The sequence below is a fragment of the Manis javanica genome, chromosome 2 (genome assembly GCF_040802235.1).
Source record: "Manis javanica isolate MJ-LG chromosome 2, MJ_LKY, whole genome shotgun sequence".
Classification (NCBI taxonomy): domain Eukaryota; kingdom Metazoa; phylum Chordata; class Mammalia; order Pholidota; family Manidae; genus Manis; species Manis javanica.
The window spans coordinates 104,549,865-104,574,166 of record NC_133157.1 but is presented as its reverse complement, the minus strand read 5'-3'; the positions used below and the strand labels follow the sequence as shown (position 1 = coordinate 104,574,166).

Genomic DNA, 24,302 nt, shown 5'->3' with positions numbered 1-24,302 from the left:
CTTTAATCAAATTCCAGTGTGGAATGATTACTTACTTGACTGAGTATATTTTATAGTCTCTGATTTAGAAAAAGTCTATGCCCATGCAACTTTTCTGCAGCATAAACCATAATAACATATGGGTCAATTGTAGCTATGAACCCAACAAGTAGGCAGTTTTTGTGTGCAAAAGCCCACTTTAGTAAGACCTTAATGTTACTTGTTTCTTTCCAGCTTATATTTACCTATTTTGGAATTGCAAAGTCAATCAACTGTACCTTTACCACGCCATTCTCATGCATGGTGATGCAGTTGTCGGCATCTTCTGACAGCTGATACAAGGCTTGAGCTGTTGCTCGATGTACATTGGTGTCATTTGATTTCAGGTAACGCACTAGCAAAGCCACTGCTTTGTGCTCACCAAAGGCCACTCTATTTCTGCCCCACATACAGCAGCGTGAAATAGCTTCTGCTAGATGACGCCTCAGTTTATCATTAGTCTGCACAAAGGAAACAAGTTGTGGTATGTGTACTATAATGATCCTGTGAAATCATGTTTATATGCTAGATGTTTTGTACATACTAAGATGCCACTGAGTCAAGAAAGAAGGGTCTTAGCTGGCTACTCAAGTGGTGTCTTATAGAAAATTGGTATTTTGGTGGGTCATCAAAAGACCAAGGTTTGTTCCTGACTTCTTTTTATGAACTGAATGCAGTCAGTGCACTCAAAGTTGATCAGGTTCTAGCATTAGTTATTTACTTGAGGCTAGATTTCCTTTTGAGTAATTCTACATACAACAAAGAATTACAGATCAGCAACTGGTGTAGTAAAAACATAATTAAGGAATATTGGACATTCTTAAGGGACCATTTCACTTAACTGGGATAAGTGGATTACCTCTACTTTTTCACCTTCTACATCAGTAATACACCTTGGTTCTCAAGAAGACAGTGCAGCAAACAGTGCTGTGTTTTGAGTCTGCCATTTTCCTCTCCATATTCTTCATACAGACATTACCCTTCTTTTTGTATGCAATTACTTCCCATAGGTATAACTGAATAGGATATAGTTTTCTGTTTATTAATTATACTGCCCCCTTGATTCAGGCAACAACCTGGTGTCCTTAACTGAATCTGTCAGATGTTCCTAGGAACTCAGTCTTAGACTGGCCCTTAAAAGTCTTCTAAACCAAGCATCTTTCCAATGATTTTATTTCTGCTCTATGACTTTTCTGCCAAGTAGGAGTCTGAACTATGCTCAAATACTCTGATCATGGTGAAGTCATTATCTCTCAAGGCTGCTTATTCTATTTGGCATAATTCTGGACAGACTACAGTGATTGCCAAAGTCTTACTGCTCAAGAATATCATCAATCCAAGCTTGGTAAGCTAGAGGAGGTACATTTAACTTGGCATGGACGGTTATCTTAAGGAGGAGGATGATGATGATGGTAATGAAGATGATAGTTAATACTTCTACAATACCATTTATATTTGATGCCACTTTACTTGCCAGTGACAAATGAAAAGCAGCCTCTATTTTACAAGGATCTTACATATTAACACTGTACAATTTAAAATACACTTTCACATTTACTAGTCTCAGATAAATGAGTTGACCAAAATCTCACACCTCATAAGTCATGGATATTAAACTTGAATCCAAGTCTCTGTATTTTAAGCTCATTGTTTTTGCCACTACACTATGATATCTTATGACAATACGCATTTAAAAATGAAAAGATGTGTTACTTACTGTATTTGCTAGTTTGGACAATAAAGGGACAACTCCATGATCTGTTATAACAGCTAAATTTTCTTGATCATTTGCTATATTGGTAATAGCAGCACATACACTTGCCAAAACTTCTTTATTATCTGATTTCAGTAAATTGACAACAAGTTCCAAACCACCAACAAAGGAACGAACCATTTCTCCAGAATCCTAGAAAATGATAAAAATAAAGATATCAAAAATAACCCTATAGTTAGTATTTTTTAGAAAGCAGTATATCATGATAAGGCTGTGAGGTACACCTTTGGCATGAAATACAAATTCAGTTTATTTCTATACTATATGTAACTTCTATGTAGGTAAGTTTGAAGTATTTTAGTATAATTGTTGAACTACTATTATGTAAGAGTCACTGTGCTAATTACTGGGGATGCAGATATTAGCAAAATACAGTTGAGTTTTATTATTTGCAGTAGTTATGTCCTATAAAGTCATCATAAAAACTGAATTAGTGAATAGTGAACTATTGCTCCTAGGGGAAATATAGGATTAGGTTCCTGCAAGCCTCTAATCAACATTTTCATCAACTAATACATAACCTTGTTTTATGTACTTTTCTGTTTAAAGACATCTTATTTCATATACTATACATTCATTAACAATGAACACATGGACAACACACCATAAGTCATGCCCAAAGAAAACTTATCTAACTGCATGCATTTTCTCTGTAAGGCACATCACAGCCTTCTTGCACTTAGGGTCACTAGGTAATAATTCAATACTAGACTCAGGTGAAATCACCAACAAAACCCACAAAGATATGGAAAATGTAGCCTTAAGTAGACTCTAAAATGTATGCATGTCTACAGTATGAGAGCCAAAACAAGAAGCCAGAGCATCATCGTGCTTGACTTCAGCTTAGAATGTACATATAAGGCAACACGTATTTTTTACCTCTCTGTGCATGTATAAGAACAACCACAAAATTGTTGGGTTGATTTGGGAGTTTCAAAAATATTTAACAAGTAGGCAAATTCCCAGATGGAATCTGAAAATAAATGTGCATCAACTGTGTGTGCTTCTTTGCCATTGTGGTGCTTTTAGTCTAGTGGAGATGTTGGGCAGGAAGGATATACAAGTAGAAGGAATGGCACTAAGGGTTCAGAAAGGGTAAAGATACTACAGATGCATACAGCAGGGCCTCAGCTGGTGTAAAGATTCAAGATGGCCTCCCCACAAGGATGTTTGTAAGCTAAGGTCTAAGGGATGAGTAGTTATCCTGTGTGAAGGGGATTCTTGGGGGAGGAATCACCATAAACACAGATCTGACAGGGAGAAAGGCAGGTGACTTTTTTCTAGTTCAGAATGGTTAGAGCATAAAAGAGGAAAGGAGGATGGGAGAAAGTAAGGCCTGAGAGGTGGATCTTGAAGGGTCTTTAAGCCTTGATAGGAAGTTTGAGTTCATTTTAAGGGCACGTGAAAGCCATGGAAGGGGATTAAGTGGGCAATTGTTGTGGGGAGGTGGGGAAGGAGATTTCATCAATTTTGTATCATAGAAGATCTCTTAGGATTGCAGAGTTAGGACTGGGGCAATGAATGACCTGTAAACTCAGAGTCTATTTCACTAAATTCAGCAAGAGGTGGTGGTAGTTTGGCTGTGGGGGATAGTCCAGGCCTGGAGAGAAGGGTGTGGGTTTTTGAGGACAGGTGGAGAAGATAAGGACCAGTGACTCAATGACTATTCCCATGTTTCTGGCTTGATCTAGTGGTGTTAATGTTGGAAAGGCAAGCTTTTGTTTGGTTGTCTTAGGGTTGGAAAGGGTCGTATTTGATATTGGAAGACCTAATTTGAATGAAGTGCCCACACAGCATTTAAGTAGAAATACCTGAGAGGCAATTGGATATAGGGATTTGGAACTCAGAAAACTAGGCTGGAGATGTAGATGTGGAAGTCATCATCATGAAGATGGTAATTGAAGCAATGTGTGTGAGAGAGGGGAGTGAGAGATAAGGGACCTCTCTGTGCCAGTGTCCATGTATGGGCAGAGGAAAAGAATTTGTCAGGTGGTTGGATAGAAACCCCCACCTCTCTGATATATGGCAGTGGCTGTGTGATGTCCAATTATTTGGCTCCATGGGTTTCTCAAATAATAGATAATACTATCGTTTGAGTGCTATTTATATAACATGTTTTCAATTGATGTATGTGTCAATAATTTAATACATGTGCCAATTACAAAATTACAGAACAATTTTTTTCTCAAGAAAAACAAGTGGAATTCTGGAAGGTAATGGTGGCACAGTTTTTAATCTCCCTGTAAGAAAGGAGAAACTGGTATGGTAAAACAAAAAACACAAGGGACAACATATACAACAATATTGGGTGACAAGGTATCTCCACTGACCCCCAAATACAAGAAGATTGGGGCAAACTACCAACCACTATTAAGTCCCCCTGCTCCAAGAGACTAGAAATCTGTAGAGGGAAGGCAGAGGGATTTGTGAAGGCCCTGAGAGCCATGGAACCCAAATTGCTATCAGGTCTTCCTGGAAAGCTCTAGAATAACAGCATAGACTTTTCAGGCTCTGATTAATGGATAAGATGATAAATGCCACCAGGTTTCATGGTATTGGAGCATTCTGTGGCTAGAGTCCTGTGAATTCTTAAAAGTACACACTAAAGCCTCTTAGAATGAAGCCCTGCACTAAGGAGAAGTTCAGGAGTTACATCCAAATTGAACAAAGCAGGGATGGTAGGAAAAAGGAATGATAAAGTCCACATAAAAAAGAAGGGGACCAAAGGGGTCTAAATCTACCCTCATCACTGAGAAAATAATAGAAAGGGGATCTTGAGAGCCATGATATTAGAAATACTACCCTGTATTATGCTAAGTGAAGTAAGGCAGACAGAGAAAGACAAATACATATGACTTCACTTACATGTGGAATTGCAAAAACAAATGAACAAACAAAAGAGAAAGAGACTCATAGACACAGGGAACAGACAGGCCATAGGGAAGAGGGCTAGGAGGCTGGGTGAAATAGGTGAAAAGGATAAAGAGGTACAATTTCCTAATTATGGTCACAGAGATGAAAGTATGGATAGGGAATATAATCAATAATATTGTATTATCTTTGTATATTGACAGATGGCAACTATACTTATTGCAGTGAGCATTTAGTAGTGGATATAACTGTTGAATCACCAGGTTGTACACTTGAAACCAATACAATATTGTATATCAACTGTATAAAAAAAAAAAGAAAAAAGGTAAAAAGAAAGAAACACCACCCTGGTCTGCATCTCTCTCATTAAAGATCATGAAAACTAATTTCACTTAAAGATGAGCATTACAAAAAGACTACAATTTCCATATGGAGGTATTATAAGAAAAAAAGATGAGCTGAAAAAAATCATAGAAGCAATGAAAGGAAACTATCAGTTAGAATTATTAAAGCTCATAAATTAAGTGATTACTAAAAAAATTTTTTTTAAAGAAAGGTGAAAAACATCCAAAGGAATTAGAAATAAAAGAAACTTTCATTCTGAAAATGAAGAATAAACTACAAGGAACACAAGAATGAACAAACATAATGGATAATATCCTTAAAAAAATAGAAGATATAAAAATTCCAAAATGAGGGGAAAAGAGCTAACAGAAGATTAAAGAGAAATGGCTAGAGAAGATAACATGCCTATAGTAAGAGCCCCTAAGAAATAAACAGCAATACACTAGACAAATTTTAAAACTATAATTCAAGAAAACTCCCTCCTGAAATAAATAAAACCTGAGATTATATTGAGAGGTCACTCTGTATACCTGGAAAAACTGGCCCAGAATGGGCTGACATAAAGAAATATTCTTCTACAGTTGCTGGACTTTAGGAAAAAAGAAAAAAATTTCTTTGGTCACCCAGGCAAAAAGACCAAGAGAAAGAGTAAGATAATATCCTTAGACTTTCCAGTAGCAATGTAGAAAGGGAATAATATATGTGAGTTATTCAAGAGAAAATGTGAATCAAGGTTCTAATATCTAGCCAAAATGACCTTCAAGTATAAAACTGCTATAAACACGGGAGACTTGAGGAAACGATGTTAACACAGGCCCTTCTTAAGAAATCTACATGAGAGTGAGTGTCTTAGACCCCAAAAAGACTAGAAAGACATTGACAAAAGGATGGCAGATTTCTTAAACTTCCTGTATTGGTTTCCTTTCCTTTCAGATAAGGTCTTAATCATTAGTATGATGTTCAGGTATTTTCCTAGTCCTGCCAAACCTCACCTTCTGGTCTTATTTCCCAGTATATCCTTCTGCATAAATTATACTCCAGGCTCTCGGATAATCAGTGTTTTGTAAAATGCCATGTTCTTTTACATCTTTGACTATGCTATTTTCTTTACTGGAATGCCCTTCTCAGCTCTGGCAAACTCCTGTGCAGCCTGAAAACTCTTTAAGCTCTTCAAGCTCTTAACAGCAGCTTAAATAACATCTCCATGAAATTCTGCCACCCTCTACTCCCCTCATCAGTATTTGTCACTCCCTGCCCTCAGATTCTCGTAGTTGATTTTCTCCAAAATCTGTTCCCTCATTCTGCCTTGTCTGTCAAGCCTTCATTTTGAGTGTCTAACTCTCACACATCAGCAAAGAGTGCCTCTATTACCTAAGAGGTAATTCTGAACTGGCCTAAGCCTATCATGGATGTCTCATTCTTTCTGCCAATTATTTGTTTAGGGGCGGGCTACATATGGCCCCATTATGGCCAGTGAGTTCTGAGATGATGTCTCCTAGGAATCTTCTGGAAGTGTTTGCCTACAGTCTGGATCCTTGATGACATTATTGAGCTACTAAATGAACTAATCCTAAAATCTCATTTAGCCATTTAAAACCAAAGGGATCTGTAGCCATTTTTTTCACTGTAATGTAATTATTATCTTATGGGTCCTCTCCCCATTAATTTGCAAGCTCTTAAGAACAGAGCCACCTGGTCTTGTTCCTTGACTCTCAATTGGGATATTGTCTGGTGTCTCGTGCAGTGGGCTTCCAATAAATGTTTCTTGAATCATGAATACATAAAAATAATAAGGGGACTATAAGGTACTTGACCACAATCACAAACACAAAAAGAGCATTAGCTATATAAGATGGAATATAAATTGACAAGATCCACTTAGCCTCACAGTCTAGTTAGTAACTTCCTTGTTCTCTGGCTGCCTGAGCAGGAAAGACAGCCACAGCACCGGGGCCATACTGAGAAAAATAACAAAAGTGACCACTTCTGCCTCTGATCCAAGAACTTCCTAAGGGGCACGGTATGAGATCTAGGGAGCCAAAGTCTCAATGAGATCATGGGGACAGATCACCAAGGTCTTGTAATGTTTGCAGTCTGTGGGATGGTGAAATGTTAGAGCCAAGCCTACAGGCCCCTCCGAGGTTTGTTTATTTGTTTTGAAGTCAAGACTTTTTTTTTCCTTTTAGGTTTAAAGATTTTAAGCATATGACATCTTACCTACATAGTTTCTATGGAAAGGGAGACAGTCAGTATATTTAAGGGTGGAAAAAAGTAATTATTCTGCCAAAACTGCCTTTCACTACTGCTGAATGCCTGGGCAAATTCAACACATTTTCCACCTTCTGACATATCTTAAAAACTAGTCTTTGTCAGTTTCACCACTGTTACAATATTGGTTATGCACAATACAAATTTTCATTTATAATGGAAAATCCTTTAATAATAATAATAACAGAAATAACAAAATTTTTTGCAGTTTTCAAAGGACTTCCTCATACATTATCTCTTCTCATCCTCACTTCCACATAAGTATCTCATCTCGACCTCATCTCATGCCTTAAGGAACTGTAATACCCCCACTTTATAGTCAGGAAGGGTCAAGGTTATGCACTTTGGCTCCCTAGATCTCATACCGTGCCCCTTAGGAAGTTCTTGGATCAGAGGCAGAAGTGGTCACTTTTGTTATTTTTCTCAGTATGGCCCCGGTGCTGTGGCTGTCTTTCCTGCTCAGGCAGCCAGAGAACAAGGAAGTTACTAACTAGACTGTGAGGCTAAGTGGATCTTGTCAATTTATATTCCATCTTATATAGCTAATGCTCTTTTCATGAATAGTTAGTGACAAAACCAAAAATCAATTTTACATTTCCTGATTTCTTTAGTGTCATTTCACTATACACTGTGTGCTTAAGACTTGAAAGTACCAACAATTATATTTATCCGATTAAACCTAGTTTACGAACAGAAGACTCTTTATAGCTAAGAACGTTAATAATTCCAAAGAGATGAAGCTGTTTTGCCAATGACATTTCCTAAGACAAACAAAAACAATTGAAAAAGAGGATATGAAACCCTCATACTCTATTAATGTAAGGTTTGTGAATAAGTAGGAAAAGGTGTCAGGCTCAAATTAAACAAATTTAAGTCAAATACACAAATAAGATGAAAAATATAAAGTAGTGGAATAGGTTAAAATTCAACTAATAGGAAAATATTAAGACATTATATACAGATTAATGAGTAAAACAGAAAACTGGATGAGTAATTAAACTAATGGGTATGAAATTTCTTCTCTTGCCTCTAGCAAAAAGAATTGGTAGTTTTCTGATGAGGTGAGATATACATAATGCAACTTTAACACACACACAAGGTAAGTGTAACATTACTTAAGACAAAAATTTTTAACTGAAGGGCTATAAAAATACTGTTTTGTTCCATGTAGAGACCATACAATGCATAATAATGGTATTTGAAAAAAGATTTTAAAGTAACACATTGCCTATAAAAAAATTCCAAAAATGCTACATTCACCTTAGAAGAGCATGTCAGAGAAACCAAAACTGAACAGGGAAATCTTGTTTTAAAAGTATATTAAATAAATTAAATGCTTTAAAAATTCTAAATATAACATATATATACAAAGAGAACAGACAATTTGTGTGGTTCTATCACAGTGAGGTCCCTGTTCTGTAGTTAACAAGTCCTATTGCTTAAAAAAATGCTGATTTAGAATTACCTTACACTTTTTCAAACGTAGTTCTTCAAAAATCAAAATTAGAACATTGATTATTACCTTTTCCTTCTGAACTGAAGGAAAAATAAATTAATTTCAGGTAAAATAAATGATTTGTCCTCATAGTCTAGATTTACATAGCAGAAAATGCATTATACTTTAAAGGTAGCTTTATCCACTTAAATCACAAGATAAAGAAAATAAATTTAATGGTTCTGATTTTTTCTACTTCCTTAGCCTACTTTGAAGATTCAAAAAAATATTACAGATAATTTTGATTTTTCCATTTTACTCTGTTCTGTGTTGATCCTGCTTTAGATGCAATATTCTATTAATGAGGAGGTCTAATTTGTGAGGCACTGTTGTGTATCCAGAGGCTTATAGAGTTAATTAAATGACATTCTTAACCAATTATGTATTTGAAAAAAAGTTTTAACAAGTATAAGGTGCTAAACACAAATGTTACTTATATTATCTAAGGTAGCTATATATAAACTTATGTGTATATGTGTAAATATATGCATATTTGTATATATATTTGATTTTTAAATATTATATTTATTTGGAATTTTTTCCACTTGTACTCAGTAACCCCCAGATTAAGATGCATAAAACAATTTCCAGTTGAGAGACAATTAGATGCTTCTGAACAGTGAGTTGCATGGATCAGACTAAGACCACTTGAAATGGTAATTGTGTCAGAAAGAAAAATTTAACCATGTAAAATACTGTAGTCCAAAAAAAAAACTCAGGAAGTCTCCAGTTCATGAAGGGATTATGTTTCTCTTTCCAGTACAGCAGATAAGAGTTTATTTAACTCAAACCTGAAATAGAACATCATACTAACTGCAGCTAATTATTTTTTCATGAATGTTCCTCTAATATTTGAAGCCAGCTATCTGGTCTCTCTCCTCTTCTGTGATGTGTACCTTAAACTAATTTTCATATTAAATTGTTTTCATAGGTCTCCTCTTTCATTTTTCAAAGTTTCTCTTAAAACATACCCAGAGTTTATCACAATTCCAGATGTGGTCTGACTCGAGCAGAGTGTAGCAGAATTCTTATCATTCATGATCTAGACAGAGTACTTCTGCTAGTGTGGCCGGCTGCATGCACTATTTCAGCAGTTACATTACCCTATTTGTTCACATTAAGCTTTGAATGCAGCCAAAGTGGATTATTACACAAATTCTACATCCTGTACCTATGGAATTTCTAGCTACCTCTTATTGCATAAATTGCATTGAACAATCTTCATATTAAAAGAGATAAGCTTTCAATAAATTTCACAAGGTAAATTTTATCTATTTCAACTGATTTCTACTTGAGGAATCAAGTGAGCTCTCTGGATATTTTGATGTACATAGTGTATCCAAACATTCTTATATTTAAAGAAAATTCCTTAGGGAAGCAGAAAATGTAATTTTTAAGGTAGTAGTTCTCAAACTTTGTTGCACATTAGAATTACCCAGAGAGGTAGGGTGGAAACTTTAACATTCCCTAAGCCTAAGTTGCATCCCATAACAACTGAACCAGAATGTATGGTGGTGGAAGCCAGCATCTATACAGATCTCTGGATGATTCCAATGTGCATCAAAGTTTGCGAACCACTGGTTTATCCGTCATATAGTGAGAATACCTGGGGGTTGTACCCCAGTTTTATCACTATTCAATATATGACTTTAAGCAAGGTTCTTGATTTCTCTAAGTTTGAATTTCTTCAGCTGTATAATGGAGCTAATAGTAGTATTTATTTCTTGATGGTTGGTAAGAGGATACATATAAAGCATATAACAAGGTGCCTGACATATGACAATAGGTGTTATTAGTGTTATTGTTTTCTAATTATTATTATTATTTTTTTTTGAGAGGGCATCTCATATTTATTGATCATATGGTTGTTAACAACAATAAAATTCTGTATAGGGGACTCAATGCACAATCATTAATCAACCCCAAGCCTAATTCTCAACAGTCTCCAATCTTCTGAAGCATAACGAACAAGTTTTTACGTGGTGAACAAGTTCTTACATAGTGAATAAGTTCTTACATGGTGAACAGTGCAAGGGCAGTCATCACAGAAACTTTCGGTTTTGATCACGCATTATGAACTATAAACAATCAGGTCAATTATGATTATTTGTTTGATTTTTATACTTGATTTATATGTGAATTCCACATTTCTCCCTTATTATTATTATTATTATTTTTAAATAAAATGCTGAAGTGGTAGGTAGATGCAAGATAAAGGTAGAAAACATAGTTTAGTGCTGTAAGAGGGCAAATGTAGATGATCAGGTGTGTGCCTGTAGACTAAGTATTAATCCAAGCTATGTTTTCTAATTATTTTGAGAATGTATTTGTTACCAATAGTTTGCACAACTAAAATATCAATGAATAACCACTTGAAATTTATTTGATTTCATGTATCATTCTTCCTTGTGAATGTATTCAATAAACATACTCAGGTAGCAACAAAGTTGACAAAAATATATATTTGACTGTCATTAGGTAATAAATTTATATCATATTTATACCATAAAGTCACTTTCATTCATATATTTATTCATTTGACCAATTAGGAACCTCAGAAATATAAGGTACTATCTTATGTTGTGGGATTCAGATTAGTCTAGATCGGTGGTTCTCAGTCCTGCTTTCACATTATAATCACCTGCATATTTTAGAAATACAAATGCCTAGCTAGGCCTCAGTCTTGTTACACGGAACGAGGGTGGGGGACTATTCCATGACAATATTTTTTTAAAGCTCTGAAGGTATTGTGTATCTGAAATGGAGAATGAACACCAAATTGTGTTAATGTTACTTCCAAAACCATAGCACTGGTGTAAAAATAATTACCTCAAATGTCCACATTTAGTTTAATAATAAGTAGAGGAGGGAGAGCATTTCTGGAGTGGCAGAGTAAGAACCAAAAATCTCATCTTCTATAAAAAGAATGAGAATCCTGGCAAAAATTGGCTAAGTCAACTTTTTCAGATCTCTCAAATTTAACAGAAGGTTGTAACAAGAAGTGTTTATTCAAGAAAAATGGCTGAATCTCAGTAAGAACAGTGAGCTTTGTGGCATTCCCTCTTCTGATCTTCTCCCTCTCTCTGCAAACCAGCCTTGAAACTCAGAAGCCTTGCAACCATGATATCTGGGAAAATGTGCAGCCTAGCAGCCACAGGAAGGATGACTGGGTTTGGAACACCTCCAAAAAGTCCCAGTGCAACAGGATGGTTACTCTATGATTTGATGGAAACTTCTAGGAAAAGCCCCCAAGGCTTGCTTTTACTCTACTTTAGGGCCACTCAGTGAGGGAAGTCCTATCCTCAGGGCATGCCATAAAAAAACCAGTGGCTATTATTTAACAGAAAAGCTGTTGGAGATGATAATGTCAGCTGAGACAAACAAGAGGCTGGCAAAAAAAAAAAAAAAAAATTAAAAGGAAAATACTGGAAATGAGATGTCTACAGAATGCTTTGACAAACAACATATTCTTGGGGGTCTAAAATGACATGTGCAAGTGCATGTCTATACATATACTCAGAAAAGAACTGAGATAGAATTATTGCTCACCCCTGGCTGACCTTGAGTCTCTATGCAAGCAGAAGCAAAGAGTAAGACAGAGTTGTAGACTGTTGGAGTATCCAGTGTATGCCATAAAACCCAAGAAGCCTCTCACCAAAGTTGAGAAACCTAATGGTGCAAGGTATTCAAGGAAGTTTCATCAACTCATTAGCTGACCAATGAGCTAACTGAACAGAGACCTCAGTGGCCACACTGACAGAGAACATAGACATTACAGAATTAGTCCAAGAGTCATTAACAAACAAACAATAAGAAGACAACAAATAGCAACAAGACAACCTTGAGAAGGGGGAAATCTGATTTCCAGAGTTTTCTACATTGTATTATTAAAATATTAAGTTTCTAACAAAAAGTTATGAAACATACAAAGAAAGGGGAAAGTTTGCCACAAAGTATGCCCAGGGAAATAAAGCAGTCAACAAAATCTGACCTTAAGGAAGCCTGTACCTTGTTGGACTTACTAGGTAAAGGCTTTAAGTCAGCTACTATCAATGTGTTCAAGGAACTAAAAGAAACTATGCCTAAATAATTAAAATTTGAGAACAATGTCTCAAGAAGAGAATATTAATAAAGAGATTTAAGTTATGTAAAAGAAGAATCAATTAGAAATTCTGGAGTGAAATGGAAAATTCACTACTTGGGCTTGACAGCAGATCTGAACAGGCAGAAAAGAAACTCAGTGAACCTGAAGGTCAATTTAGATTATCCGGTCTGAGGAGCAAAAAAAAAAAAAAAAAGAAAAGAAAAGAAAAATGAATACATCCTCAGAGAACTATAGGATACCACCCAACATACCAACCTACATATATGAGAGTTCTGGGAGTAGAGGAAAAAGGAGCAGAAAGCATATTTGAAGAAATAATAGCAAGAGTATCCCTAATTTACCTATATATTCAAATGTCCTAGTGAATTCAAAGTAGAATAAAATCAGAGACACACACCTAGACAAATCATAGTCAAACTTTTGAAAGACAGAGAGAATCTTGAAAGTTGCAAGTTGTACATGAAAGCTGTACATGACTCATTCTGTACAAGGGAACCTCATTAATATCAACAACTGACTTCTCATCAGAACACATGGAGACATAACCAGGATGGTGGACTCAGCAGCTCTGAACACTCGTCCTCCTTGGAACCATTAAATACACATTTACAGACTAACTAAAGTAACTTCATAGGAGCTCTGGAAACAGTTCAGATGTCTAAAGTAAATAAGCAAACACTAAACCAAGAAAAAGTCACATTCAAAACTTCAGGAAATTTCCCAGCAATTTTACATGCCTTTGGCCCATCTGCTTCCTGGAAATGGCACAGTGCAATCCAGAGAAATCAGACCAATCAATTCCCACCTCAGTTCCTTCCCTCAGCCAGAAGCAGCAGAATGTAATTGTTTGCAACATTCTGGCCTGCCTGTGGGCTGCCTGAGAGACAGGATTTCTGTCTCATCTGACAAAGAGTTCAGATGGGAAATTGTGGGGGAGTCTGGATCTCAGGTGGCAAAAGCTCTGGAAGGCAGTAGCAGGCACACACTCCATGAAAACTGCAGGGGGAATGCAGACTCACAGACGCCTGTGATCCATAAGATTGACAAATTCTTAGCTAGATTGGTTAAGAGGAAAAAAAGAAGACTCAAATCAGAAATGAAAGAAGAGACATAACCAATTTTACAGAAATAAAAAGGATTGGAAGATGATATTATGAACGAACAATGGTATGCCAACAAACTGGATAACCTAGATGAAACTTATAAATTTCTAGAAACGCATAATCTAAGACTGGATAATGAAGAAATAGAAAATTTGAACAGACCCATAACTAGTAAGGAAAATTAATCAGTAATCAAAAACCTTTCAACAAACAAAATCTCAGGACTAAATGGGTTCGCTCATAAATTCTACCAAACATTTAAACAAGAATTAACAACAGGCCTCCTCAAATTCTTCCAAAGAACTGAAGAAGAGATAGCAATCCCAAACTCAGTCTATGAGGCCAGCATTACTCTGATACCAAAGTCAGACAAAGACACTACAAAAAAAGAAAACTATGAATCAATATTGCTTGTGAATATTGATGTAGAAATCCTCAACAAACACTAGGAAACCAGCTTTGACAGGATTAGACACCATGACAAAGTTGGATTTACTTCTAGACTGCATAGATGGTTCAACATAAGGAAATCAATCAGTGTAATACACCACATTAACAGAATGGAAGGTAGAAGTCATAAGAACATGTCTGTAGATAAAGAAAAAGCATTTGACAAAATTTGAAACTGTCACATGACCTAAAAAAAAAAGCACAACAAACTAAGAATAAAAGGAAACTATCTCAACATAATAACAAAGTTCATATAGGAAAAACCCACAGTTTACATCATACTTGATGGTGAAAGATTGAAAATTTTCCCTCCAAGATCAGTATTATGCCTGTTTTCACCATGTTTATTCAACATAGTACAGGAAATCTTAGCCAACTGGACTGCCAAAGTCCAACTCAGTAAGGAAGAAGAAATACAAAATACCCAAATTGGTGACTGTAATGAGTATCTGGTGGGGACATGATAATGGGGGGAATCTGGTAACCACAATGTTGCCTATGTGATTTTATATTAATGATACCAAAATAAAAAATTAAAATAAATATCCACATTGGAAAGGAAGAAGTAAAATCATCTCTGTTCACAAATCACATGATCTTATATGGCCAAAATTCTAGATTCCATAGTAAACTGGCAGAACTAATAAATGAATTCAGCAAAGTTGTAGGTTACAAAATCAGCATGCAAAAATCAGTTGTATTTCTATATGCTAATAATGAACAACCTGAAATGGAAACTAAGAAAACAGTGCCATTTACAATACCATCAAAAGAACAAAATACTTAGGAATGAACTTAGCCAAAAAGACAAAAGTCTTGTCCACTGAAAACTACAAAGCATTGCTGGAACAAATTAGAGAAGACACAAATATTGTTAAGATAGCCGTACAACCCACAGTAATCTATGGATTCAATGAAATCCATGTCAAAATCCCAAGATTTTTTTTTTTTTTTGCAGAAATAAAGCCATCCTAAAACTCATATGGAATCTCCAGAGGCCCTGGATAACCAAAACAGTCTTGAAAAAGAACAACAAAGTTGGAGGTTTTACACTTCTTGATTTCAAAACTTACTGCAAAGCTATGGTAATCAAAATGGTGTGGTTCTGACATAAAAATAGGCTTGTAGACCTGTGGAATAGACCGAACAGTGGTCCAGAAATAAACCATTGGTTATTTTGTCAAATGATTTTTGACACAGCTTCCAAGAACACTCAATGGGGGAAGGGGACCAGTCTTTTTAACAATGGGGTTGTGAAAACTGAATATCCATACATAGAAGAATGAAGTTGGACCCTTACCTTACACCATATTAAAAAAATGAACTCAAAGTGGATTAAAGACTGAAATGTAAGACCTGAACAATGAAACTTCTAGAAGAAAAAATCCAAGGTGTGCTGTAGCTAAAGTTATGAGCATTCTGACTTTAGATCTAGAAACAGGATAACAAAAGTATTCCAGACAGGGGAACCACATGCAGTTCATTTCTTGAAAACAGAGGCACAAAAGGGCTTCCATATTGATGAAGGAGGCAGAAAAGCATTACTACTGTCACCTGTGGCTACTACTTGAGTGACACTGTCTGCCTTCAGAGATGCAGGGATTTCTCCTCTTGACAGGGTCCCAGTCAGATGTCTGTCAGTGAGTTTTGAGGTAGTGCACTTTCTAATGGTGACAAGGTGCAGTGCGTGATCCTGGGAGCTCCTGGCAGAGGTGGAAATAGGATATGATGAACAATGGATGAATTGTTAATTTAATGAAGTTGACTGGTACCAACTGTACTTTCAAAATAAAATGGCTAAACGGTTTCACACATAGCTAATTGTTAGCACAGTTTTGTATATACCTGTTCAGAACAGGCTTATCCCTTTAGCTATTAACTTTCCATTTTGTTTATTACCCTTCAGTCAATCTACCCCTTTCTAGACAAGCAACTTCCACTGTATCCCTTTTTGGAGGAGGGACTGAGAAGCAGGACACATGGAATTGGGGAGTGGTAGCAGGGCTTGAGAGGGATTCTGGTGAAAGCAATGGGTTTGCGCTGTAGGTAGAGGGTCCTTCCAGCTGTGATGTGAAGATGAGCTTTTTACACCCTCACTTTTGTTTTGGCCTCTCATGTTCCCACTTGAAAATCTGGCACACAGAAAAAATATCTGTAATATATTTCACTTTAATGTTTTAGGATCTTAGGAATGGGGAGGGGGCCAGAAGAGGGAGGAGCATACTATTTGATGCCTTAAAAATGATAGAACCCAAATAGGTGGGCAGAGCACAGACACAGATTACATTTTTAAAGAAGTTTTAGAAAAACCCTAAAGAATCCACTCCAAAACTACTAGATCTAATATCTGAATTTAGCAAAGTTGCAGGATACAAAATTAATACACAGAAATCTGTTGCATTCCTATATACTAACGATGAGCTAGCAGAAAGAGAAATCAGGAAAACAATTCCATTCACAATTGCATCAAAAAGAATAAAATACCTAGGAATAAACCTAACCAAGGAAGTGAAAGACCTCATGAGAGAAATTAAAGAAGATACCAATAAATGGAAACACATCCCGTGATCATGGATAGGAAGAATTAATGTTGTCAAAATGGCCATCCTGCCTAAAGCAATCTACAGATTCAGTACAAACCCTATCAAAATACCAACAGTACTCTTCAATGAACTAGAACAAATAGTTCTAAAATTCATATGGAACCACAAAAGACCCCTAAGAGCCAAAGCAATCCTGAGAAGAAGAATAAAGCTGGGGGAATTATGGTCCCCAACTACAAAGCCACTGAAGTCAAGACAATTTGGTACTGGCATAAGAAGAGACCCACAGACCAATGGAACAGACTAGAGAGTGCAGATATAAACCTAACAATATATGGTCAATTAATATATGATAAAGGAGCCATGAACATACAATGGGGAAATGACAGCCTCTTCAACAGTTGGTGTTGGCAAAACTGGACAGCTACATGCAAGAGAGTGACACTGGATTATTGTCTAACGCCATACACAAAAGTAAACTCAAAATGGATCAAAGACCTCAATGTAAGTCATGAAACCATAAAGCTCTTAGAAGAAAACATAGGCAAAAATCTCTTGAAAATAAACATGAGCAACTTTTTCCTGAACATATCTCCTCAGGCAAGGGAAACAAAATAAAAAATGAACAAATGGAACTACATCATGCTAAAAAGCTTCTGTACAGCAAAGGACACCATAAGTAGAACAAAAAGGTATCAAACAGTATGGGAGAATATATTTTTAAATGACATACCTGACAAGGGGTTAACATCCAAAATATATAAAGAACTCACATGCCTCAATACCCAAAAAGCAAATTACCCTATTAAAAAATGGGCAGAGGATATGAATAGACACTTCTCCAAAGAAGAAATTCAGATGGCCAACAGGCTCATTAAAAGATGCTCCACATCGCTAATTATCAGGGAAATGCAAATTAAAACCACAATGAGTTATCACCTCACACCAGTTAGGATGGCCAACATCCAAAAGACAAACAATAACAAATGCTGGCGAGGATGCAGAGAAAGGGGAACCCTCCTACACTGTTGGTGGTAATGTAAAATAGTTCAACCATTGTGGAAAGCAATATGGAGGTTCCTCAAAAAGCTCAAAATAGAAATACCATTTGACCCAGGATTTCCACTCCTAGGAATTTACCCTTAGCATGTAGGATGTCAGTTTCTAAAAGACAGATGCACCCCTATGTTTATCGCAGTGCTATTTACAATAGCCAAGAATTGGAAGCAACCTAAGTATCCATCAGTAGATGAATGGATAAAGAAGATGTGGTACATATACACAATGGAATATTGTTCAGCCATAAGAAGAAAACAAGTCCTACCATTTGCAACAACATGGATGGAGTTAGAGGGTATTATGCTCAGTGAAATAAGCCAGGCAGAGAAAGACAAGCACCAAATGATTTCACTCATCTGTGGAGTATAAGAACAAAGCAAAAACTGAAGGAACAAAATAGCAGCAGAATCACAGAATCCAAGAATGGACTAACAGTTTCCAAAGGGAAAGGGACTGGAGAGGGTGGGTGGGAAGGGAGGGAGAAGGGGAATAATGGGTATTATGATTAGCACACATAACGTGGGGGGGGGGGACGGGAAAGGCAGTATAGCACAGAGAAGACAAGTAGTGACTCTGTAGCATCTTACTACACTGATGGACAGTGACTATAATGGGATATAAGGTAGGGACTTGATAATGGAGGGAATCTAGTAACCACAATGCTGCCCATGTGGTTTTATATTAATGATACCAAATTTAAAAAATGCCAAAATAAAATAAAAACACATATTCTTAAAATTAAAAAAATTAAAAATAAAAAATAAAGAGGTTTTAGATTTTTTTAAAAACTAGTTTCTGAGCGGAGCCAGGATGGCGACGTGAGTAGAGCAGTGGAAATCTCCTCCCAAAACCACATAGATCTATGAAAATATAACAAAGAAAACTCTTCCAAAAATAGAGACCAGAGGACACAGGACAACATCCAGACCACATCCACACCTGCAAGAACCCAGCGCCTCGCGAAGGGGGTAAGATACAAGCCCCAGCCCGGCGGGACCCAAGCACCCCTCCCCCCGGCTCCCGGTGGGTAGAAAGAAACCAGAGCAGTTTTTTGTTTTTTTTTTGGCGAGTGCTTTTTGGGAGCCTTAAAGGGACAGGGACCCCAATACCAGTGAAACAGGGCAGCAAGACTGGTGAGCGGGGGCCTGAGACCGGCGCCTGAAGACAAAGAAAATCGCACATTTTTCCCAGTACTGGGGAGACAGGGGGGCAAGACCGGTGAGCGGGTGCCTGAGACCGGGGCCTGGGGAAAGGGAAAACCGCGTTTTTCCCTTTTTTTTTGGCGAGTGCTTTTTGGAAGCCTTAAGGGGACAGGGACCTCAATGCCAGGGAGGCAGGGCGGCGGGACCGGTGGGTGGGTGCCTGAGACCGGCGCGTGAGGACGGAGAAAATCGCGCATTTTTCCCTTTATTTTTCTTTTTGGCAAGTGCTTTTTGGAAGCCTTAAAGGGACAGGGACCCCAATACCAGGGAAACAGGGCAGCAAGACTGGTGAGCAGGTGCCTGAGACTGGTGTCTGGGGACAAAGAAAATCGCGCATTTTTCCCAATACTAGGGAGGCAGGGCGGCGGGACCAGTGGGCAGGTGTCTGGGGCCGGCGCCTGAGGACAAACAAAATTGCGCGTTTTTCCCTTTTTTTTCATTTTGTTGGCAAGTGCTTTTTGGAAGCCTTAAAAGAACAGGGACCCCAATGCCAGGGAGGCAGGGTGGCAGGACCAGTGAGCGGGTGCCTGGGACCAGCGCCTGAGGACAAAGAAAATCACGTTTTTCCCTTTTTTTTTGGCGAGTGCTTTTTGGAGGCCTTGGAGGGATGGGGACCCCAATACCAGGGAGGCAGGGCAGCAAGACTGGTGGGCGGGTGCCTGGCGGACAAAGAAAATTGCGCGTTTTTTCCTTTTTTTTTTTTTTTTCTCTTTCGTTGTTGCTGTTGTTGTTTTGGTTTGGAGACTGCTTTTTGGAAGTCTTAAAGGGGCAGGACAGGTCACTTAGACCAGAGGCAGGGAATCTGGGGATCTCTGGGCACTCTAACCGCCTGGGCAACAGGGAGCCCAGAGGCCCCTTACGGAGATAAATAGCCTCCCAGCCGCTCCCCCTCCAATGGGGCTCCACCATTTTGGAGGAGCAACCCCAGCCAGGCCACACCCACAGCAACAGTGGAGATAAACTCCATAGCAAACGGGCAGGTAGCAGAAGCCCTGAATGCGCACAGCTGCCAAGCATAGGCCACTAGAGGTTGCTATTCTCCCAGGAGAGGAAGGCCACAAACCAACAAGAAGGGAAGCTCTTCCAGCAGTCACTCCTACCAGCTCTGTAAACTATCTCTATCACCATGAAAAGGCAAAACTACAGGCAGACAAAGATCACAGAGACAACACCTGAGAGGGAGACAGACCTAACTAGTCCTCCTGAAAAAGAATTCAAAATAAAAATCATGAACATGCTGACAGAGATGCAGAGAAAAATGCAAGAGCAATGGGATGAGATGCAGAGAAAAATGCAAGAGCAATGGGATGAAGTCCGGAGGGAGATCACAGATTTCAGGAAGGAGATCACAGAAGTGAAACAATCCCTGGAAGGATTTATAAGCAGAATGGATAAGTTGCAAGAGGCCACTGAAGGAATAGAAACCGGAGAACAGGAACGTATAGAAGCTGACATAGAGAGAGATAAAAGGATCTCCAGGAATGAAACAACACTAAGAGAACTATGTGACCAAGCCAAAAGGAATAATATTCGTATTATAGGGGTACCAGAAGAAGAAGAAAGAGGAAAAGGGATAGAAAGTCTCTTTGAAGAAATAATTGCTGAAAACTTCCCCAAACTGGGGGAGGAAATAATCGAACAGACCACGGAAATACACAGAACCCCCAACAGAAAGGATCCAAGGAAGACAACACCAAGACACATAATAATTAAAATGGCAAGGATCAAGGACAAGGAAAGAGTTTTAAAGGCAGCTAGAGAGAAAAAGGTCACCTATAAAGGAAAACCCATCAGGCTAGCATCAGACTTCTCGACAGAAACCCTACAGGCCAGAAGGGAATGGCATGATATACTTAATGCAACGAAACAGAAGGGCCTTGAACCAAGGATACTATATCCACCACGACTATCTTTTAAATATGATGGCGGGGTTAAACAATTCCCAGACAAGCAAAAGCTGAGGGAATTTGCTTCCCACAAAGCACCTCTACAGGGCATCCTACAGGGACTGCTCTAAATGGGAGCACCCCTAAAAAGAGCACAGAACAAAACACACAACATATGAAGAATGGAGGAGGAGGAATAAGAAGGGAGAGAAGAAAAGAATCTCCAGACAGTGTATATAACAGCTCAATAAGCGAGCTAAGTTAGGCAGTAAGATACTAAAGAAGCTAACCTTGAACCTTTGGTAACCACGAATCTAAAGCCTGCAATGGCAATAAGTACATATCTCTCAATAGTCACCCTAAATGTAAATGGACTTAATGCACCAATCAAAAGACACAGAGTAATAGAATGGATAAAAAAGCAAGACCCATCTATATGCTGCTTACAAGAAACTCACCTTAAACCCAAAGATAAGCATAGACTAAAAGTCAAGGGATGGAAAAACATATTTCAGGCAAACAACAGTGAGAAGAAAGCAGGGGTTGCAGTACTAATATCAGACAAAATAGACTTCAAAACAAAGAAAGTAACAAGAGATAAAGAAGGACACTACATAATGATAAAGGGCTCAGTCCAACAAGAGGATATAACCATTCTAAATATATATGCACCCAACACAGGAGCACCAGCATTTGTGAAACAAATTCTAACAGAACTAAAGAGGGAAATAGACTGCAATGCATTCATTTTAGGAGACTTCAACACACCACTCACCCCAAAGGATAGATCCACCAGGCAGAAAATAAGTAAGGACACACAGGCATTGAACAACACACTAGAACAGATGGACCTCACAGACATCTATAGAACTCTACATCCAAAAGCAACAGGATATACATTCTTCTCAAGTGCACATGGAACATTCTCCAGAATAGACCACACACTAGCTCACAAAAAGAGCCTCAGTAAATTCCAAAATATTGAAATTCTACCAACCAATTTTTCAGACCACAAAGGCATAAAACTAGAAATAAATTGTACAAAGAAAGCAAAAAGGCTCACAAACACATGGAGGCTTAACAATATGCTTCTAAATAATCAATGGATCAATGAACAAATCAAAATAGAGGTCAAGGAATATATAGAAACAAATGACAACAACAACACAAAGCCCCAACTTCTGTGGGATGCAGCAAAAGCAGTCTTAAGAGGAAAGTATATAGCAATCCAGGCACACTTGAAGAAGGAAGAACAATCCCAAATGAATAGTCTAACATCACAATTATCGAAACTGGAAAAAGAAGAACAAATGAGGCCTAAAGTCAGCAGAAGGAGGGACATAAGAAAGATCAGAGAAGAAATAAACAAAATTGAGAAGAATAAAACAATAGCAGGAATCAACGAAACCAAGAGCTGGTTCTTAGAGAAAATAAACAAAATAGATAAGCCTCTAGCCCAACTTATTAAGAGAAAAAGAGAATCAACACAAATCAACAGAATCAGAAATGAGAATGGAAAAATCACAAGAGACTGCACAGAAATACAAAGAATTATTAAAGACTACTATGAAAACCTGTATGCCAACAAGCTGGAAAACCTAGAAGAAATGGACAACTTCCTAGAAAAATACAACCTCCCAAGACTGACCAAGGAAGAAACACAAAAGTTAAACAAACCAATTACGAGTAAAGAAATTGAAACGGTAATCAAAAAACTACCCAAGAACAAAACCCCGGGGCCGGACGGATTTACCTCGGAATTTTATCAGACACACAGAGAAGACATAATACCCATTCTCCTTAAAGTGTTCCAAAAAATAGAAGAAGAGGGAATACTCCCAAACTCATTCTATGAAGCCAACATCACCCTAATACCAAAACCAGGCAAAGACCCCACCAAAAAAGAAAATTACAGACCAATATCCCTGATGAATGTAGATGCAAAAATACTCAATAAAATATTAGCAAACAGAATTCAACAGTATATCAAAAGGATCATACACCATGGCCAAGTGGGATTAATCCCAGGGATGCAAGGATGGTACAACATTCAAAAATCCATCAACATCATCCACCACATCAACAAAAAGAAGGACAAAAACCACATGACCATCTCCATAGATGCTGAAAAAGCATTTGACAAAATTCAACATCCATTCATGATAAAAACTCTCAGCAAAATGGGAATAGAGGGCAAGTACCTCAACATAATAAAGGCCATATATCATAAACCCACAGCCAGCATTATAGTGAACAGCGAGAAGCTGAAGGCATTTCCTCTGAGATCGGGAACCAGACAGGGATGCCCACTCTCCCCACTGTTATTTAACATAGTACTGGAGGTCCTAGCCATGGCAATCAGACAAAACAAAGAAATACAAGGAATCCAGATTGGTAAAGAAGAAGTTAAACTGTCACTATTTGCAGATGATATGATACTGTACATAAAAAAGCCTAAAGACTCCACACCAAAACTACTAGAACTGATATCGGAATACAGCAAATTTGCAGGATACAAAATTAACACACAGAAATCTGTAGCTTTCCTATACACTAACAATGAACCAATAGAAAGAGAAATCAGGAGAACAATTCCATTCACCATGGCATCAAAAAGAATAAAATACCTAGGAATAAACCTAACCAAAGAAGTGAAAGAGTTATACTCTGAAAACTACAAGTCACTCTTAAGAGAAATTAAAGGGGACACTAATAAATGGAAACTCATCCCATGCTCATGGCTAAGAAGAACTAATATCATCAAAATGGCCATCCTGCCCAAAGCAATATACAGATTTGATGCAATCCCTCTCAAATTACCAGCAACATTTTTCAATGAATTGGAACAAATAATTCAAAAATTCATATGGAAACACCAAAGACCCCAAATAGCCAAAGCAATCCTGAAAAAGAAGAATAAAGTAGGGGGGATCTCACTCCCCAACTTCAAGCTCTACTACAAAGCCATAGTAATCAAGACAATTTGGTACTGGCACAAGAACAGAGCCACAGACCAGTGGAACAGATTAGAGACTCCAGAAATTAACCCAAACATATATGGTCAATTAATATTTGATAAAGGAGGCATGGACATACAATGGGGAAATGACAGTCTCTTCAATAGATGGTGCTGGCAAAACTGGACAGCTGCATGTAGAAGAATGAAACTGGACCATTGTCTAA

The 24,302-nt window shown here is 37.7% G+C and overlaps 1 protein-coding gene and 1 long non-coding RNA gene across 6 annotated transcripts in view; one reads left to right on the top strand and one right to left on the bottom strand.

Annotated features, from left to right (window-relative positions):
* The window catches only part of ODAD2 (outer dynein arm docking complex subunit 2), a 185,109-nt gene that overhangs the window by 66,373 nt on the left and 94,434 nt on the right, over positions 1-24,302 (bottom strand). For 4 of the 5 annotated variants that reach the window (XM_073229029.1, XM_073229027.1, XM_037026785.2 and 1 more), the window contains 2 exons: positions 1,736-1,924; positions 258-479 (listed from right to left, as the gene is read on the bottom strand). The exons of the other annotated variant lie outside the window; for it this stretch is intronic. In XM_073229029.1, the coding sequence (XP_073085130.1) occupies positions 258-479; positions 1,736-1,924 (411 nt within the window). The remainder of the gene's footprint in view (positions 1-257; positions 480-1,735; positions 1,925-24,302) is intronic. 5 annotated transcript variants of the gene reach the window in all.
* LOC140847776 (uncharacterized) overlaps positions 2,000-24,302 on the top strand; it is a 32,226-nt gene continuing 9,923 nt past the window's right edge. Inside the window, exon 1 of the long non-coding RNA XR_012127939.1 lies at positions 2,000-8,375. This is a non-coding gene — a long non-coding RNA (uncharacterized lncRNA). The remainder of the gene's footprint in view (positions 8,376-24,302) is intronic.